Genomic DNA, 21,556 nt, shown 5'->3' on the forward strand with positions numbered 1-21,556 from the left:
TTTTCATTTCATTTTATTTGTTGTCAGTGAGATAAATTTTAGTTGGTATTAAAACATGTTTTTAATAGAGTCTAACATTAAATTACTTCTCGAACAAATAATTGCAACCTTTGCCCTTTATAACTTTATCAATCAATACGAAGCAAGATACTTCAGTTTCCTAACTGTTCATACCCATAAAAGAAACTTGATTTACTGCTTATCACCCACAGTTAAGAATTATCTTTTAGAAATCCAAAATGCTCATCTCTTGAAATCTAAATTGAATTCCTTCATTTATCATGGTAGAATTTTGCTAAATTTTAAATGTTCTTAGACTGAGCAATTTTGGGTTAGTATCATTCATTGTTTTACAAACCTGGATATGAGGCTAATGAAGCTGTTGGATTGGCACTTGGCTTAACAAACAGTTTTTCAAATGTCTGCCCATGAGAAAGAAAAGAAAGGGAAGAAGAGGGTATCTTTACAGAAGGAATGCATGATGGTAGAGTTTAAAGTTTCTTTTTATATTATGATATTTGAAAATGTTTAGTTTATTTCTCTATTTCTTCCAGTATCTGACATTTTCAAGGTTAGCAAGGATTAATGAGTACAGAAAACAAAAATTTAAGTGACCTTTCTTAGAAAAGTTCCCAGCCCTTTGCATTATTCACTTCAACATGCATGTCTGGTTTTCACACTAGATCCTGAATTCCCTGAGGCGAGGATTTTTTTTTTTTTAATATTCCTAGAACCTAGAACTTATCACAGAGCTAATCACATGGAGCAACATAGTACGTGCTGTTCTGCTTTTCACTGCAGTTCTTAACTTCTACCTTGGTTAAAACAAAATCACTGGGCTTCCCTGGTGGCGCAGTGGTTAAGAATCGCCTGCCAGTGCAGGGGACACGGGTTCGAGCCCTGGTCCGGGAAGATCCCACATGCCGTGGAGCAACTAAGCCCGTGCGCCACAACTACTGAGCTTGTGCTCTAGAGCCCGGGAGCCACAACTACTGAAGCCCACTCGCCTAGAGCCTGTGCTCCACAAAAAGAGAAGCCACCGCGATGAGAAGCCCGCGCACCACCACGAAGAGTAGCCCCCACGCGCCGCAACTAGAGAAAGCCTGCATGCAGCAATGAAGACCCAGCACAGCCAAAAATAAATAAATTAAATAAGTAAATTTATTAAAACAAAACAAAACAAAACAAGGTCACCAGAATGCTGTCATTTAAATTAGTTTAAAATCAAGGTATGTCCTAGAGTCTAGGGAAGAAACTTTCTTTGCTTTGTCTCTTAAAGACATATTTTGTGTACAAGATTTAAAAATTAGGACAATTTTATGCTTTAAAAATAGTTATTGGTTCCTTTATTACCTCATTATATTAAATTAGGACTCAGCCACAAATATGACATCTGCTTCTTCATAACTATGATATAGCCCCTTACGATTTATAGGAAATAAAATTCTTTTCCCCAGATGTAAGAGTTGACTGAAATCCAGAAAACAAAATGTGCCTTTTTATTTTTAGTTAAAAATCCTTTAATGTAGAAACAATGAAAATCATATTTATGACTAAAGTGATCTTAAAAATATAATTCTGGGACCAAAGAGTAAATAGAAAAAAATGCATTTGAAAACTTTGATTGAAGTTATTAATATTCTTACAGAAACATGCAGAAGTCAGAAGTATTTGCTCGATAAATTTTCCTAAGTGAGCACACCTGTGTACCTAGCAGCCAGGTCAAGGCATAGAACGTCATCAATAGCCCAGAAACCACTCTGTGTCCCCTTCTAATCACTATAACCCATCCCCCAAGGTAATCACTGTCCTGACTTTCAACACTAGAGATGAGTGTTGCCTGTTTTAGAACGTCATATAAAAGGAATCGCATGGCCTGTGCTCTTTTTTGTCTGGCATCTTGCACTTCACATTGTGAAATTTGTGTTGTTTTGCACAGTGCAAAGCAGTGGTTTATTCAGTTTCATTGTTAAGTCGCATTCCCTGTGCTCATTATTGTTGGGCAAGTGTAAAAGCAAATCTCCCAATCCAGAAGTTTTCTCCACAAAGTAGTAGAGAAAGAAAGCAGTTTTTTATTGAATAATTATTAAACCAGAATGTGATCCGCGTCGACCGGCAATCCACTACGAGACTGCAAAGACAGAAATCTTCTCCTGACTTTACCAACTGAGTTAGCAAACTGGCTTCATCCAGAGGAAAAGCAAATGTCTTATCTTTATCACAAGAGGTAGTTTTGCAATGAGGAGGCAGGTGCCCATGAAGATGGCTCTCAGGTCTTTGAGAAGGACATTCCTGGGTCATAAAGTTGACCAAAAGCCTGCCTAGTTTTCACAAGAATTTATACACATTTCAAAGAGTCAAGAAAGTATGTATAATTTTAACTTTTCAAACGTAAATTCTCTAAGAAGAAGGAGGAGAGGGAAATCTCTTTTTAACATTTTCAGTGTAAAAAAAGTAAACCTCTTATTTTTATTTGTCCTTTCACTATACCACAAATTATTCATTCACTCTACTGTTGAGGACATTTGGGTGGCTTCCAGTTTAGGGCTATTATGAATTTTTGCTGTCTTGTACACTCTTGTACGTGGGTATTGTATGTACACATGTATGGTAGGTATATATACAGGAACACAATTGATGATCACAGGGTATGCATATTTTCCATTTTAATAAATATCGCCAGGCTTCCCTGGTGGCGCAATGGCTAAGAATCCACCTGCCAATGCAGGGGACATGGGTTCAAGCCATGGTCCGGGAAGATCCCACACGCCACGTAGCAACTAAGCCCGTGCGCCACAACTATTGAGCCTGCGCTCTAGAGCCCGTGAGCCACAACTACTGAAGCCCACACACCTAGAGCCCATGCTCTGCAACAAGAGAAGCCAACGCAATGAGAAGCTTGTGCACCGCCACGAAGAGTAGCTCCCGCTCACCGCAACTAGAGAAAAGCCTGCGCACAGCAACGAAGACCCAATGCAGCCAAAAAAAAAAAAAGAAAGAAAATAAATTAATTTCAAAAAATATGATTAATAAATATTGCCAAACAGAATTCCGAAGTGGCTACAGCAAGGGAGACTCTTTTAGGAGTCCTGCTTAATCTTCCTTTTTTTTTTTTTTTAAGTAAATAGTAAGAAGCTAGCTGTCATGCAGAAATTAAAGATAGAGTTCTCATAGAAATCGTTTTTTGTCAATCATTGATAAACATCAGGTAACCTGTTAAATATGTACAATTTTTACTTGTCAATCATACCTCAATATAGCTGGGGGAAAAAACAAAAAAAATTAGGTAACCCGTGTTCTCTGGGCAACTATTGAATTATATCTATAACAAAGGCATAGAAAGCATGTGACTATACACCAGAGTACTAAATTGTTTGAGAATCTTAATATTGGTCTAAAATTATCTCTAATTTCCTTTTACTCAGAGATAAAAATATTTCATTTTTGTTTGTCTTCTGATAGTTATTATTCGTAATAATTATTATTTAATAATACCAAACATATGTTATAACTAAATTTATGTTATAACTACTATGGTATGTACTATGAAATAGCCATAATAATCGGGATCATCTTTTATAAAATTTTTAATGCATCAGAACTTATTATAGCAAAATAAATAACTAGCAAAAAAATAAGCACAGGAACAAAAATCTGACTAGAATATAGCTTTGTTACAGGAACCAAACTGAAATCAGTCTCTGTCTCTGTCTCTCTCTCTCAATAATACATGTAAGATCACACATGCCGGTGCATACAGAGTTTTTTCTTTTCCTTCTACTTCTGTCAAGATAATTTTCCCATGTTATTAAATACTCTTCTGAAATATAATTTTTAGTAGCTGTACAATATACCTTTTAATGAATGCACTATAATTTTCTTTATAATTTTCTTACTGTAAGACTTTCAAGTAGTGTCCAGCTTTTGTATTATGAATAACACTGCAATAAATACAAATGTCCACATTTGATTATTTCCTTTGGCTGAATCCCAAAATTAGGACACAGTTGTTCATTTCTTTCAGACTCCTGATATAAATTCCTTTCCTGTAAGGTTATTCAAATGTACAGTTCCATCAGAGGAGCATGACTGTCTTACAACACTGTGCCGCACCTCAGCATTGAAAATAATAATTTTTATCCTCTTTTATACTGTAACAGATTATTAAAATATTTTAATTGACATTTTAATAAAATATTTTAAATACTTGATATTTAAGTATTTAGAAATATTTAAATAAACTATTTATTTAAAAATAAATATATTTTTATTGGCATTTAATGAAAATGAACTTGAATTTCTAGTATGATTGACCCTTATAATTTTCCTTTCTATCTTCCTCTCTACAAGAGGAAATTTGTCTTAAAATGCAGAAATTATTTAATTCTAGAGAGACCAAATTTGAGTCACCCTATATTAATTGTACTGTTACACGAGAGAAATTAAATGCCAAGTGTGAAAAGACCATCTATTAGCATAAAAATGGGGACAGGAATTGTATTATTATTTTGAATTTTCGAAGAATTCAACTGTATCTCAGCAACTAGCTTCAAGGACTTCTCTACCAAGCCTTTTTCAGAATTCTCAATTAGAAATAAAATATATCAATTTGTTGTAATTCTTTCTATGGGAATGCTGCCGGGGGTAAAATAGTTAAAGAAATAGGGAGGTAAGGAAGAAACTAGAGCAGGGATGATCTACAGCTTAGGATATCAGTCTGGAAATAACCAAGATATGGTTATACTGCTAGATATTTTTTTTTTCTAGGCACATTAAGAAACACCAATGTAATTTTGTTTAATCATAAACTATGCTAATTTTCCCTTTAGATGCTTTATCCTTTAGATAATTTAGGTCATTAATCTATGTAAATCATTAGCTTACTACAAATGTTTTCAGCTAACTTTATTTCTATTATAACTAGTATAACCTATGTAATACAAATATTTTTAAAACTTTTGTCTCAGTGGTAGTTTACCCCTCATGAGATTAGTGAAAATGCTTAAAGTGCTATATTCATGTTAAGAATTATTATGGATACAGATCACACATGTTAGCACTTACTAGGAAGTTGTTAGTTGCAAATATTGTGATTATTCACATTCCTGTGTCTTGTCTATGTGGTAAATAAAAATGTAGTTTATCAAGTTTTGTGATTTCTCTGGTTTTTATGGATTTATGAGCAGAGTAACACACTACTAAACTTAATGTTAATTTAATAAAGGAGCTATTAACTTCAGTCTGTTCATTTAATATATAATATAGAACATTTGGAAGTGTTTATGGAATAAAGAAATCCAGTTTTACCCCAAGGAATGTTTTATAGTTAGAAATAGACCAAAAACTGTTAAATGTAATAGATTAATATACTGTGCATTGACTTTTTTCCAAAAGGAAGATTAAGTTTTTTAAAAAATCAGTCAACAGTAAAAATGCAGTTCTACTGAAATGTTTCTACATTGTGTAGCTCTCAAATTGGTGCCCCCAGTTAATAAGGATCCTTGATTTGTTTGGGGAGTAATTGACCAGAAAGCTTATTAGAAGAGCACACATCTAAATGGTTTATAATAGGTTTCCCCAAGAGCATTTTTTCTTAAAGGATAATGCATTTTTATTTATTTACTTTTCTTTCTGTTGACCCTTAGGCTTCAAATTCTCAAGGATCACTTCACTTATTCCCTTTATGTTAACGTCTGCCGATCCCTCTTTGAAAAGGATAAACTACTCTTTTCCTTTTGTCTAACTGTAAATCTGATGATACATGAGCGTTTGGTCAGTATTGTTTTAATTTGTAGGGAAAAAATATTAACGTGAATTCATTAATTTATGAAATTGTGTGGGAATATATATAAAAGGATGGTAAATAGTTAATTATAGTTAAGGCATCACAACTAGATTGAATTTCACAGAGGTGAAAAATAAATTAAGCAGAGTTCATTATATAACTATTACTGCTTAAATTTTTGTATGTTTTAGTTTAAAATAGTTTGTATCAGAATCTTATATAAGTATGCATATAAATTAAATATATTGATATATGTACTCCAAGTAATAGTATAAATGGCAGTATTTTTAGAAACTTTTGCAAGTTCGTCAAATCTAACCATTGGGCTTAACGATACCATTCATTAATTTTTGCTATGTTTCAAATCTATTAAAACATAGGAAGCACTTTAAGACTAGAAGAGAGGTGTATAAATTCACTATATTATGTGTTTAAGATTTATTGATTTCATATGGCAATGTATTAGTTGAACTCTGAAGGAGTAGAAGCTTTATTTTTGCATTTCTTGCAAAAATTTCATAGCAGTACCTCATTATGTTTTATGGAAAATAATTGAAAACATAGCAGATTGCCTCTCAACAATTTTTAGAGCCAATAAAACTATAAGAAGTCATTTAGGAAAGCATATATTCAAAAAGAATAAATTCAGATTTCCATTTTTAGATCAGTAATTCTGGAGGAAAATTATCAAAAATACCTATCTAAAATGGAACTATTTTGAAAACTGGTTATAATGGATACACTGGTTTCTTATGAATAAATACTGCGCTATACCAGTAACTATAGAATTTTATGGGGACCATACCTGAAGCTTAAAAATCAAATAGTCAATTCTTTTTAAATGGTTGTAAGTTTACTATGTATATGATGAACTCACTTCTGACTCTTCATGCTACTTTGTTTTCCAAAGATTAATAAAGCTGAGTGGAGATTTCTGCTAACTGGTGGCATTGGACTGGATAATCCTCATGCCAACCCTTGTACGTGGCTTCCTCAAAAATCTTGGGATGAAATATGTCGACTAGACGAGTTGCCTGCCTTCAAAACCATTCGTAGGGAGTTTTTGCACTTAAAGGATGGGTGGAAAAAAGTATATGATAGTTTGGTATGTTTTTATCCCTCTTGCTTATTTCAGAGTTTTTAAATGGAGAAAATAATGTCAAACAATTTACTCTTATCTTTGAATAAAAACAAGATTTAAGTAAGCTTTAAACTAATCAAATATTAAAATCAGTGCTTCGATTAAACTATCCCCACCTTCAAAATTGGTGGTTCTGTTTGCACTTCTATTCAAATTCCTTGAAATATATAGAGATGCAAAAAAGCTGCATGGTCCTTAAAAGTACTCTTTTTGAATTTCCATGCCAGGTTTTTTATTTATTATCAACTTGTACCTTGGCAATCATAATGGCAGATGAGTTAAAATTTTATAAAACACATATTGTTTAGATTTTCTGAATACAGGACACAAACTAATAAATATTTGTGTCATTTGATGAAAGGGAAAAGCTAATAGTTCTCAAATAATTTTCATGAGACCCTATCTTGCTAATTGGAGATAGCTAACATATACCATGATACTCAGTTTCCCTTCTAGAATACGTAGGAATTGTTGCCTTCCCTCACTTTTCTTTTAGTACAAGGGCTAATATTTTGATGATTCCCAGTTAATTTTTTCTATTGTTTCTACTCTCTGGACATTCTGCTTTCCTTGGGTTTAATATGCAACAGTTCTGTTGCAGGGGAGGGTGGAGGGGAAAAAGAGCCAGATGCGTGGAGAACACTTTTTCTTTGGTGACCTGTTTGTTGTATTATACATGATACTGAGATTGTGTCTACACCTGAATTTAAATATTTTGGACTGGATCTCTTTTGGATCGCTCCTAGTTAGTAACAAAACTACATTTCCCAGAGGCAAATATGTTTTTGTGTATAGTTGATTCTAATTTAAATAGAAATTTCCCTATGATAAAGCATGGAGATTTCTGATCTGAGATACTACATAGCCTTCCTAAACGTTTCAAAGGTGCAGGTGTCTTTTTTTCCATGTTTACTCCTCCTCCTGGAATCTTGATACCTCTCTTCTTGCATATTTTTAATAGCACTCTTTTGACTTCTTCTTTGATATACACATTCTCAAATATCCCTTTCTAAAAAAGATACCAAAAATTCTTCAAAATAAGAAATAACACATATCCTTCTTCCTTCTTTTGCAATAAATGGGTTTTTTTATAAATAGATAATGAGAGTAGTTGGTAGGTTTTTTAAATGCCTTTGGAGAAATAATGGGGAAATCTAATGCACATTTATTTTTTTAATAACAGGGATCATTTTGTGCTATTGATTAATATTCATATTGACATTTACCTGCTTAATTCATGTCTTAGTTTTGTTGTTTTTAGTGGCATTTTAAATTTTCTTTTTGTATCTTATTTCATAACTTTGCCCAACCTAATAAAATTTACATTAGCATTCTTGATTTCATTTAGTCATTATATGAAATTAAAACTCGATTTAAAAGTCAAAATACTGTTTTTGGGGGGTTTTTTTCTTTTAAGTAGTCTTCCAAATAGCATTGAGTTATATCCACTGTCATTTTAGGAGCCACATCATGAGGTTTTTCCTGACGTTTGGGAAGATAAAGCGAGTCAGTTTCAAAGGATGCTTATCGTTCGTTGCCTGAGACCGGACAAGGTAAATGTGGTCTTTGAAAGCAGCTCAGTGAGTCCAGTCCCTCCTCTCTCCACAGTCCAGCCAAACACGTGTTTCCTTATGTAATCATGGGTCATGGGGGACGTAAAGGAGCCTGGGGGAAATAACCCCACTTCCTTCTAATGCAGCCATTTTTCAAAAAGTGTATATTTATTAAAACCACACTAAATTAGTAACTCACCAGATGTATTTTATAGTTTTATTTATGTTATGATTCTTCCTTTTATTATATGCTTCCCCAATTCCTCACAATCTACTTCCTTTACATGCAGTAATCTCATTTTTATTCTTACTGTTTCGATGAAATTAGTCAATGTGGTTTACATGAAGCTGATTTACTAGACTTTCTGGCTCCTCAAATGCTATGCTGTACATGGCTTTTTGTTGGCTTTTGGAAAGCTAGTAGAATATTAAGACATTCATCACTGCTAACTACAAAGGAAAATGTCAATACTATTAATTTTCATTTCTTTAAATAATAAATTATATAACCAGTGAATCAGCTGACCTGTCATATCAACAAATTGCAGTACTCATTGACATCCTCATTTGTATTATTAAATTCCATTTAAAAAAACAACTGTTCACTTAATTGTAAAGACCCATACCCACAGAGATATCTACATACTCTGAGAAAATGTAGACATTAGGAGTGTGGGAAAAATAAATTGAACAAAATATTCTAATTGTCCACTGTTACTGCTTGAGTAAAAGTATACATAATTATTTCAAAATTTACTGTATTCAGAATTTGAGTTGCCAAGGAATATAATACAATACTTCCATTCTAACAACAACAGAAAAAGCAGAGCTTAGATGGTGAAAGCCGTGTATTTTTTTTTTTAAGTTTTTCTGCACATCAGTGATAATATAGGGTAGCAGCATTCTTTCCTCTGTAAGCCATGGTCTGTTCGATAAACACATGTCATTCTTGCTTGACTTGGCAGTGTGGCCTTAGCCAGGGCCAAAGCATTGGTTAGGCACAGGGCCTAGGGCCCATGATACTCTTAGGGGTTCATGAAAATGTTTTAATTTCATTTAAAATGAGAAAATAAATCCGTCTGTATTATATTTGTAATTATACCAAAATAGTTGTAAAATACAATTTTTTATATTTATTTATGGAAGAAGGGACCCGCGAAGTGGCAAGGGCCCCTGAACGTCATAATGCTGCCCAGCTCTTAGATGCTGGAAGTACCTCCCGTTGTTGAGGATCATTATTAAACTGATGAAACATCTCCCCCTTGGTGGCCCTTTTAAGAATGAATTTTCACTGGAACTTTAGCGTTAAGCATCAGAAGTTTTCACTTCAACTATTAAATATGGAAGAATATGAAATGCTTCAAACTCTTGCCGAATACGGCTTCTTCCTTTAAAACCTTTTATTAAAATTTTCAAAGGTTTTTACTTTGTTTTCTAAGCTAAAGACTGTTCTGCTAAATGACTCTGCATGTACCATTGACCTTCTCCCCTCAATATTTGATAAACAAAGAAGTTTCTGTTCATGTTTTATATTGTTTAATTAGAAGTGATTAATGAACCGTTTCCTAATTGCAGCAGTTTCATCTATAAATATCTTTTCCCCAGTTTGTTTTTAAAAATTGGACATTTTAATCTGAAAATATGTTGAGCTACCAAACAGATCCAATATTACTTTCCACAGTCACTCTCTTTTTAAAGTGTATTCGAGGGAGCTGGGGAATTAGATATTCAAGCTGAGGAATTTTTGTTTGTATCTTTTTGTTTTTCAATCAATTGAGGTTAAACTTAAGGTTTCATACTTCTCTTGCCTACTCTGCACAATACTTCAGCACCTTGTCTTATAACTTTTTCTTATACGTTTCCATATCTCCTCTAGAGTTTTTTTTTGGATTGGTGGATGAATGTAGACATTAACGCTACTCACCAGTATTTCTGGTTCTCCTCTCCTGAGTACACTCGAGGTGGGGGCATTGTGGCCATAAACCTTGCTTTGGCCAGTAAGATGTGAGCAGAAGTGTTAGGGCAGAAGCATCTCACTACCAGTGTGAGATTCTCCAGGGCCCTCCCCCCCGCCACCAAAACTGTGGAATCACGTGTGGATATTTAAGTGCCATAAACAGGCTGCAGTGCTGAGCCAGCACAGGGAGAGTTTGTTGCCTGGACACCCAGATGACTTTGCTGGGACAAGAAATAAGCTTTTGTTGTGTTAAACCGCTGAGGTCTGGAAATCGTTTGCTACTACAGCATAATTCAATTTATCCTAAGTGATTAACTAGTTACCATTATCTATACTATCTCACCCGTAATCCTTAATATAGAAATGATTATTAGTATGCTCTTATATTACTAGCAACCTCAAATCCTTCAATCTTGCTGTTGCCAGGTACTTTAATTTCTAGTGGTAAATCGTTGACGTTAGAATCTATGTATTTAAAATTAATATATGACTATTATGCTTTTAAAAGAATGATTTTCCAAAGCAAAATGGTATTAGCATGCCAGAGAAAGGAACAGTGCTGTATGAGGCTAATAACTGGGCTAGTACTACATAGATATTATTTCTTTGCCATCTCTAAGTCATGAGTGTATCACCCCTAGGAAGATCAGCAATTGTTTGATCTCTAGTTTACAGTATATGTTATTTGTCAGCACAATTTTTTCTGTCTCCTTTCTACTGCTCTCCCTTCAAAACCAACTCCATCCCATGGTAAGAAGCCACAGATGCCAGGTTATCTAATGCTCTAGTTTGGAAAAATGTAACAGATGCTCACTGAATCACCAGTAGGAGAAATGAGATGGGTTTGCACCTTCCACAGAATTTAATAGTTTATAGTGTTTTATTGACAAAAGCATATCAGATGGATAAATACGGAGGTGTGGAATGTTTTGAGCCCATTTACAAAATGAAGAGCTTCTGGCCACAGTTCTCTCCTTCTGGACAGTAAACAAAAAGCAAATTAATCAGCTTTCAATAAGAAACTTGTCAAATATAAGTTAATATGTTTCTCTGACCTCAGATAAATCCCATAGGAACTTGCAAGACACAGAAGAACATACATAGGTGACCACAAACTTCTTTTCTGCCTTTGGGAAGATGACTGCCTGAATTAGTCTATAATTTTTGTTACTGACAGATTTTATTGTATAAACCTGATGCTGGCATAATCAGATTGCAGAAGCAAACCCAATTCCATCGCCTTCCAAACTGAATAGCTTGCTTCAGGAGTTACTGTTCAGTCTTGGGAGCAAGCAGGTCTTATTCAGTTTTAACATTAAAAATGAAACAATGAAACTTGTGCCCACCCTCACGCAGGCACCCCTAACTGGGTTCTCTGGCGCTAACATTAAGAATCAGTTTCCACCAGCCATGTTTGCATAAGCGCCGTGGGCGCTGCCAGCCTGAAACACTCACAGAAGAGGGGCCGTTTAGAACTCAAACGTCCTAAAAGTGAAACCACGCACTTAAAAGCCATGTGCTTTCGTTGTGTTTGTAAAATTATAATTTAGTGAAGAAGTTAGCCTTGAGAGGAGAGAGGCTATTAAAAAACCATTTAGTTTTCCTTTGCTAATTGTTGTTGTTGTTTTTAATCTAGTGAGAAAAGACAGCCACAGGAAAAGAATAATAGGGAAAAGGGCAAGGACAAGGCCTGAGACAGGCAGTTAGGATATTTTTAGTTTTCTGCCATAAGCTTGATATCTGTGCCCATTCAAAATATCTGAAACATGAAATAACTTATCAAGAAATGAAACTTGATGTATAGATGAATTTATTATTCTGTAATTTTTGTTTAGAATTTCCGTAATTAGAATCCCACCTTCACAAAAGGGAGCATCCTAATTTATTCATTCATTTGTTCAGTAGATATTTATTGTGCAGGAACAATATATGAGTAATCTTGTTAGGTAGATCCATGCCAACGTGGCACTTATACATGTGTTATTACCTTTCTATACCTTTCCATAGTTTTTAATTATTTTTAATGACATACAGTTGATTTACAATATTGTGTTAATTTCTGGTGTACAGCAAAGTGATTCAGTTATATATATGTATATATATATGCATATATATATTCTTTTTCAGATTCTTTTCCATTATGGTTTATTACAGGGTATTCAATGTAGTTCCCTGTGCTATACAGTAGGACTTTGTTGTTTATTTTTTATATAGTAGTGTGTATCTGCTAATCCCAAACTCTTAATTTATCCCTCCCCTACCTCCTTTCCCCTTTGGTAACCATAAGGTTGTTTTGTGTGTCTGTGAGTCTGTTTCACAGATAGGTTCATTTGTGTCACATTTTAGAGTCCACATATAAGTGATATAATATGGTATTTGTCTTTCTCTTTCTGACTTACTTCACTTAGTATGACAATCTCTGGGTCCATGCATGTTGCTGCAGATGGCATTGTTTCATTCTTTTTTATGGCTGAATAGTATTTCACTGTGTATATATGCCACATCTCCTTTATCCCCTCATCTGTCCATGACATTTAGGTTGGTTCCCCAACTTGGCTATTTATACCTTTCCATATTTGAATGAATCTGTTGTGGAGGGATTAAAAAATTTAAGTACAGGTATTTCTTCACTGTTTCTCAGCTCCAGACCCTCACACCCTCAGTCAGTCTGTCTCTCTTTCTCCTCTCTCTCTCTCTCTCTCTCTCTCTCTCTCTCTCTCTCTCTCTCTCTCTCTCTCTCTCACACACACACACACACATATACACATACACACATCCATACCAGGATTGACACTCTTTTTAAAGTATTGTGACAAGTCAATGAGTTTTACTTACAAACCTTGTGTGGATAGAGGTTCTGGAGAATGCACTGTTAAAATTTGGCAATGTTTGTAACTTTCTCCAGAGGAGACCCCCTTTTTGAGATTCTTGGTATCTGCAAATTGCTCCTGCAATTCGCTTTAAGTTCAGAAAAGTTGTGGGGTGGTGGAATTGCTGTCCTAATTTGGAGTGTTGTGTGTTACACACAATTCCATCCTCAGATATAAGTAGGTGTCCAGTCAGAGAGGTTCTGAAGCTTTCGAAAAATTCTTTGTGCTCTTGTCACTTCATTACTTCTCTTCCTGGGATGCTTTCATAATTTGTTAAGCTAGATACAGGGATACTGGTTCATTAAACATACCTTTATTACTTGCTTGGCACACACCTAAGCCATCACCCAGAGATGAGTGGTGTAGACCCTTCATCAGAAAGAAGGAATGATGTACCTGAGGCTGTACCTCAGCCATACTGCTTTCTACAAGTCTGCTCCCACAGCAGTGCCTGACAGGGACCCCCAAGCCCCAAAGTTCTGCTCTTTCTCAAACACGCTCCCAGAAAATGCACGGGCGTATTCTCAGAAAGTTTACACGACGTAGTTTCGCCTGTTTCTCGGGAGTATGGCTTCTCTTTCACGGTGCTTTTCCTTTTCTTTCTTTTTTCAGCTGTATCGACCTTTGTGGTATAGGATTGTATAAATCACACTAGAATTTCTACTTCTGAGTTGTGGACTTTGGAACATGGTCAAGTTTTACTTAAAACTTAAGTAAAGAATTAAGGTTTTTTATATTCTTCATCTAGGATATGTTGAATGCTCACTAAAAGGAAGAAAAATGCCTTTGAATTCTGGTGTCACTAACCACCCACCTTTTATTAATTCAATAATGTATAGTTTCTTTCTATCTAAAAGACAACTGTATAAAGTGATGCCTTTGACTCTTTACCAACATTTATAAATACCAAAGCGAATGTAAGGTCCTTTGTTATAAAACACCTTTGAATGTGAAGTTTTAAGGTTTTAGGCAGATTTTGAATATTCCTTCAAACATATTCTTGTCCCTTTCTAGATTATTCCAATGCTGCAAGAATTTATAAACAACAGACTGGGACGTGCATTCATTGAACCACCCCCGTTTGATCTATCCAAGGCATTTGCGGATAGTAACTGCTGCGCACCACTGATTTTCGTGCTCTCTCCTGGAGCAGATCCCATGGCTGCCCTTCTAAAATTTGCCGATGACCAGGTACCTTAAACGTCTATTTTTTTTCCTGCTGACCTGCTTGTGTCAGTAACCTGTGGACATTCAGACAGGGCCTTCTCTTATACTGCTCCCATAACTCAAGGCCTCTTCCAAAGTGGCATTCAGGTGGTAACTGCCCTAGAAATAGACCAGGGGGTCACAGACACCATATCTGGAAGCTGTAGATGAATCAGGATATAGGAGAAATGAATTCTAGACAGACATTCCCACAGAGTTCCTTAAATAAACTTGAATAGAAATTAGGGGCTAATGGATTTTTTTCCTCTGAACTTTATGCAGTAACCAAATTAGTTAAGATATAATTATTCAGAGATCTGGAGGAAACTGGGGCAAATTCATCTGTCTATTCATAGTTTTCTTTTCAGCTTTGAATTTTAGGAGTTGCTGCTTGATAGCTGGGCTCTTTCATCTCCTCCTCATATTAAAGTCTTCTTAATTTTTTCCCGTCCCTTATCTCAACAATCAAAGACTCTACAGAATTTTTCATTTATTACCATGACTGTTTCCTTCATGAACTGGCTTGCTTTTTGTCTGTTTATTGGCTTCTTAACCAGTAAGAGGTTTCTAGGGCTGTATGTGCCCTAGAACCTTTGAGGGATGCTGCATGATTAAATTTTAATATATTTAATATTAACATTTCCTGTGATGATAATATTGATTCTTCTTTAAAATGTGATTGAAAATAACATCTTCACTATTCTTGTACACAGGGATGTGGAGCATCAAAACTCAGGTCTTTATCTCTTGGTCAAGGCCAAGGACCCATAGCTATGAAGATGTTAGAAAAAGCTGTCAAAGAAGGAACATGGGTTGTTCTTCAGAATTGTCACCTTGCCACCTCTTGGATGCCAACCCTCGAGAAAGTTTGCGAGGTAAAAACGCAAGCTTATTTTTATGAGATCATAGTTCCCCAGTAGAATTAGTGATGTACATGCCATCTAAGTAACTCCATTCCTGTCCTGTAATTTGAGGGTTTCAGGATAGCTGGGTTATAGGGGAGATGGGTTCACACTGGGAACTAGAGGACAGCACATGGCCAGGCCTTGCCGAATCTCTCCTACTAGAGGCAAGGGCTCATCCCGTGGGTCAGAAATATCCTTAATCAGAGGAGCAGCCTCAAAGATAGGAATAAACCACAGGGTAGACAGAAACCAATTTACTTTTTACAGCAGTGGACCAAAAACAACAAAGAAAGCTCTGCAGGGGGAAATTAGTGTGGCCCCTCTAAACCAAAAGGCTTCAGGATGTAACTTTGCTTTAATTATGCTTCTCACCCACTTAGCTAGTGACGCTGCCACAGAGGATGAATCTGAAACCAAAAGAGCACTCCTCCCACCCTCCTTGCAGTGGGTCACGGTACTTCCCTATTTTTGTGGGCAGAAATTCCAGGAAGAAAGTCCCACGTAGCTCAACTGAATAAACAGAAAACCTGGCAATGGATTCCACGTAATTACCCGTGACTCTAGCCCTCTCTTCAGAGTCCCTCGAGCTACTAAATTGATATAACTTGCACTATCCAGACATCCACCTGACACTTTAAGGAGCAGACTATATTTTCCTTTATGCCACTTGTCACCATTTTGTTTTGTCTGTATCTCCCACTAAAATGTAAGTGCTGTTTTATTCTCCGGTTTACCTCTGGCACCTTGAAGAGTGCCTGGCTCATGGGACATAATCAATAAATCTTTCCTGAGCTGGTGAATGAATAAAGCCTTTCAATGGCTTCCCACTGCATGAAGACAAAGTTCATGCCCCCATCATGGCTTCTTCATTTGACTTTCGCCTGCCTCTCGGGTTTCGTCTCTGGCCACTTCCCATCTTGACTTCCGTGCTCTAGCCATTTGACCTTCTTTCACTTTCATTGGGAGAGCACACTTTCTCAAGAATGTAGGCTTCCATGATAGATGTTATTTCTATCTGCAAAACTATTCTTTAATATTTTTTGCCTTACTAACATCTTCTCAAACTTCGGGCCTTATATTCGAGACTTTGTATTTGTGCCTGTTTCCTCACGGTTCCTCTGTCTCTAGGCTGTTCTCATGACCTGTTGAATTGTATCGTATACCCATTAGAGAGTCATCCAAGAGGGAAGAGCTGTCCCCAGTGGATGGTGAACTTGGCCCAAAGTCCCATGAGTTATGCTACCTAAGTCACTGGGCATAGGGCAGCTAGTAGGAGGAAAAATGGTACCTTTACCATTTATTAAAAAATGTAGGTGCCTTAAGCATCCTTCCAATTCCCCTACCCACCCCTTCACCAGTTGAGTGCTCAAAAATTATTTTACTGTTAAAAATTTGCAATTAAAAAAACATAGATACCACTGACATGGACAGTTGGAGGAGTTAGCAGTAGGGAGTGGGGCAGAACAGGAGAGAGGGAAAGACCCATGGTAATTATTCCAAGGCCCAATATAGCCTTCACGACAGTCATAGATGAGCGTTCTGTCATCCTCCACAGTGCAGGCCTGACTATCCCCGTAAACAAGTGGCGCTAATGGTGATATGGTTTAGTGCTTCAGGATATACCAGTTCTTCTTCCCTTTCAAAATGCTCTTTTTTGTTTCATCCCTACTTGGTTTAATATGAATTTATCTGAGTGTGTTGCTTATTCTCACAACCTGGCTACAGCAAGAAGGCGTCATTCTTAATCTGGCTCTGGGGCAGAAAAGTGTTTCTATAAATATTTCAGCAACATCAGTGAAGATACAAGACTCTTTGGAATGTCTTAGTCTTTATCGAGGCCCAATCTGAATTATGTAATGCCTTTGTAAACTTTACAGTCATGTGATTTAATTGTTAACAGGGAGAGGGACAGCAACTCTGGGCCTTCCCAATGAAGTATGTCGCTTCCCTGGCAGAATCAGTTTTTAAGGCCTTTGCCTTAAACTGCAGCAATAAGCCCTATTTTGTAAAGATACTTCCTCCCACTTCCAGCCCATCCCATGCACACGTGATTGAGATTTTCCTTGCATTTTATGACCCTTTTGGATCTGGTTTCTTTTGTTGCAGGAGTTAAGCGCAGAAACAACACATCCAGATTTCCGAATTTGGCTGACAAGTTACCCATCTCCAAATTTCCCTGTGTCTGTACTGCAGAATGGAGTGAAAATGACCAATGAAGCACCGAAAGGTTTACGGGCTAATATCATTCGATCATACCTCATGGACCCAATCTCTGACCCTGAGTTCTTTGGCAGCTGCAAAAAGAATGTTAGTAATGGCTAGGTCTTGCTACCTCTGCCCCGTAAAGCAATTCAAGTGGCCCGCAGTGATCCTGGATGTGTGTGCTGAGTAAAACTGCAAATTAAATAGGCCTCCTGCACTGTTGGTTTTGATTACTGATTATTGACTGTACTAAAGTCAGTTTTATTAATATTTTATTTTATTTCACCACCAGCCTCATTCCTGCTCAGCTGAGATCTAGTGGAGTGTCATTAATTATGCAGCTTTCTGTTTAGAAAGTCAGCCGTGAGCCATTCCCAGTACAAATCTGCAAGGTTGGAGAATCTTGTTTCAGGATATTAACTGAGCCCTTTGCTATGTGGAGCCATATCTTTAAATTAACACATAAAAATATTTCCTCCATATAACTGTAATGAGAGCCAAAAGGATTTTACTCCCTGATTGATGGGCTCATAAGGGTCTTTTTTTTTTTTTAGCATCACCAGGCAAGCAGGGAAGCCACCCACTGCTTTCATGATTAGAATTCTGTGTGTGAATGTTTGTGACCTAAAATTGTTTCACAGTGTTTTGCCATAATTAAAAATGGAATAGTTTCTTTTTAAGAGGGGTTATGAACCTTGGTAAGTTTTTGCTGTTAAAAAGCTCACACTCTTGATGTTGGGATGTGTTTTAAGTACACATCAAAAGAAAGTATTAAGAATAAAGAAGTACTTTCATTAAACAAAAGTCTGGGATACTAAAAAAAAAAAAAGGGGGGGGACCTGTATTTAAAATTAAGTCAAACCTTATCCTAAGCATCTAAGACCTGCTGTATGACAAACTTTTGCATGATTTGGCCCAGAGAGAGCAGGTTACCCCCAGGTAGCTGGTGAGGGCATTTCTGCACCTGGTGACTGGACAGAAGCCCTTTTGCAAAAATTTACTCCCTTTCATCCAGATCCAGAGGGCTTTCCATTAGTAGTCACACAGATTGGAAGTCCAGGCGTTTATGAACCAAAATCCAACCCCAAACCAAAATCTCAAATGCCAAAGCAGTACACCATAATCCTTTGGTTTTAACTTTTTATTTGGAAATAATTTTAAACTCACAGAAAAGTTGCAAATATAAAAGTAGTACAAAGAACAGTCCTATGCCCTTTACTTATATTTGTCTCCTGTTAACATGACCATCTGCAGGTAAGTTAGATATGTCACTGCCCTTTATTCCTAGATAAGTCCTTCAGTGTATATTTCTTAAGAATAGAGATATTATCTTATCCCATTACAGTTATTATTTTAGTAAATTTAGCAAGTATACACTATTGGATCTAATATACCCAAATTTGTATTTGTGTCCCAAATGTGTCAATTGATACAGTGATGTCCTTTGGAGCATTTTCCCTGTTCACCATGGGATGGATCCAGGGTTAGTATCACATTTAGTCACCATGCCTCTTTGCTTCCTTTAATCTGGACCATTGCCTCAGCCTTTCTTTGTCTTTTTTCATTTTATTTATTTGTTTATTTATTTATTTTTGGCTGTGTTGGGTCTTCGTTTGTGTGCGAGGGCTTTCTCTAGTTGTGGCGACCGGGGGCTACTCTTCATCGCGGTGCGCGGGCCTCTCACCGTCGCGGCCTCTCTTGTTGCGGAGCACAAGCTCCAGACGCACAGGCTCAGTAGTTGTGGCTCACGGGCCTAGTTGCTCAGCGGCATGTGGGATCTTCCCAGACCAGGACTCGAACCTGTGTCCCCTGCATTGGCAGGCAGATTCTCAACCACTGCGCCACCAGGGAAGCCCCTTTCTTTGTCTTTGATGGCACTGACATTTCTGAAGAATTCACCCCCACCCACCACGTTGTTTTTAATAGAACATTTCTCACTTTGGGCTTGCTTGATATTTCCTCGATATTAGGTTCAAGTTATGCATTCTGAGCCACAATACGACATGGGTGAAGTCACGTACTCGAGTATCATACTGGGAGGTGCACGGTGCCCATTTATCCCTCACTGATGTTACTGATTTTGTTACTGATTTTGATCCCCCAGATGAAGCGTGGTCTGATTTCTTCATGTATAATAACTGCTTTGCCCCTTGCAACTAATAATCAGTCTGTGAGGAGACATTTTGGACCATGCAAATAGCCTGTTCCTCATCAGAATCTACCTGGGACACAGATTTAGTAGCCAGTGATGATTCTTGCTTGACCCACTTATTTCCGCTGGTGATTCCAACTCCAGCACTCCCTCCACATTTGACACTTGGCGTGCTATTGTCAGCAGCAGCCCTCCCTTGCATTCCATTTATTTATCTTTTATTGGTGTGGACTCATGAATTCCTTGCATTTTTTCCAATGGTTTATAATTCATTACTATTCTTAAGTCTTTTGCTCAAGTTGTCCCAGAATTGGTCAGAGGGAGCTCGTTTTGTACTTGTTATAGGTCCCATTATTATTATTATTATTATTCCTCTTTCTGGCAAAAGCTGCTCCAGGCTTATCTGTATCCCAGTCCTGGAACCAGCCATTTTTCTGAACAGCCCTGGTTCCTGTTTCATGGGGAATGGTATTAGAGACCAAGATTTGGGTGCCAAACAAGTAGCATTTATTGTCCGTGGTTCGAGTCCTTTTAGAGAGAACTTGGAAATATATACATGTACTCGCAAATACACATATGCAAATCTGTATACACACATATAGTACGTACTAACAAGTCCATGCACACACCTCATATACATGTTTTAGAAGTAACGAGTTCCTAGCAATACCTTCAATTTCAGTCCCTCTACCCAGGGTTCTTTCCTGCTTTTCCTCATTCCATATTTGCACGTCATCAACACATTTTACTGATTTGCTCAATTCTCTAATATATCGAGAAGAGTTGCAGAATTAGCACAGCGTGTTTAACTTTGCTTCTCCCACCTTTGTGGTCAAACTTATGCTACTTTCCTCTTGTTTCACACTCTCCCTTTCAATTTTATTCCATGGGGGAAACTTTCCCCCCTGCCCTTGAATAAAACTCTGGGCAGTCTCATGGCTTTCCTGGTTAGTGTCAGGTAATAAAATGACCTATAGTCATTTTAAACTGCAAAGCCAGTCTTGATTCAGAAATCAGAAAGTGCAACACAATATATTAATCAATATTTCAACTTTTATTCAAAACATAGGTTTCAACTCTCTAGCACTTTGCCTCGGGCCTATAGTTGGTGGGCTTCATGCCACTAGGGAAAGAGAATGGAGTTGTCATCTTTCCTTGTTTTTAATTGAAATTCATTTATAATACTGTGTTAGTTTCAGGTGTACAGCGAAGTGATTAAGTTATTTTTTTTTCAGATTATAGTCCATTGTAGGATATTACAAGATAATGAATGTAATTCCTTGTGCTATATAGTAAATCCTCACTGCTTATCTATTTTATGTTTAATAGTTTGTATCTGTTAATCCCACACTCCTAATTTGTCCCTTCCTCCCTCTCCCGTTTGGTAGCCATTAGTTTGTTTTCTGTCTGTGAATCTGTTTCTGTTTTGTATATAGATTCATTTGTTTTATTTTTTTTAGATTCCACATGTAAGTGATATCGTATAGTATTTGTCTTTCTCTGTCTAACTTATTTCACTAAGTAGAATATTCTCTAGGTCCATCCATGTTGCTGCAAATGGCAATATTTCATTCTTTTTTTATGGCTGAGTAATATTCCATTGTATATATACACCATATCTTCTTAAACCAATCATATGTTGATGGACGCTTGGGTTGTTTCCATGTCTTGGCTATTGTAACTAGGGCTGCTGTGAACATTGGGGTGCATGTATATTTTTGAATTAGAATTTTCATTTTCTTCTGGATATATACCCAGGAAGTAGAATTGCTAGATCATATGGTA

The 21,556-nt window shown here is 36.6% G+C and overlaps 1 protein-coding gene across 1 annotated transcript in view; it reads left to right on the plus strand.

The window, feature by feature from the left end:
• Positions 1–21,556, plus strand: part of DNAH7 (dynein axonemal heavy chain 7) — a 246,619-nt gene that overhangs the window by 192,408 nt on the left and 32,655 nt on the right. Inside the window, exons 51-56 of the mRNA XM_060016382.1 lie at positions 5,646–5,772; positions 6,696–6,890; positions 8,387–8,479; positions 14,321–14,497; positions 15,226–15,387; positions 17,524–17,724. Coding sequence (XP_059872365.1) covers positions 5,646–5,772; positions 6,696–6,890; positions 8,387–8,479; positions 14,321–14,497; positions 15,226–15,387; positions 17,524–17,724 — 955 coding nt within the window. The remainder of the gene's footprint in view (positions 1–5,645; positions 5,773–6,695; positions 6,891–8,386; positions 8,480–14,320; positions 14,498–15,225; positions 15,388–17,523; positions 17,725–21,556) is intronic.

This window comes from Delphinus delphis, chromosome 7, assembly GCF_949987515.2.
Source record: "Delphinus delphis chromosome 7, mDelDel1.2, whole genome shotgun sequence".
NCBI classification, from domain to species: domain Eukaryota; kingdom Metazoa; phylum Chordata; class Mammalia; order Artiodactyla; family Delphinidae; genus Delphinus; species Delphinus delphis.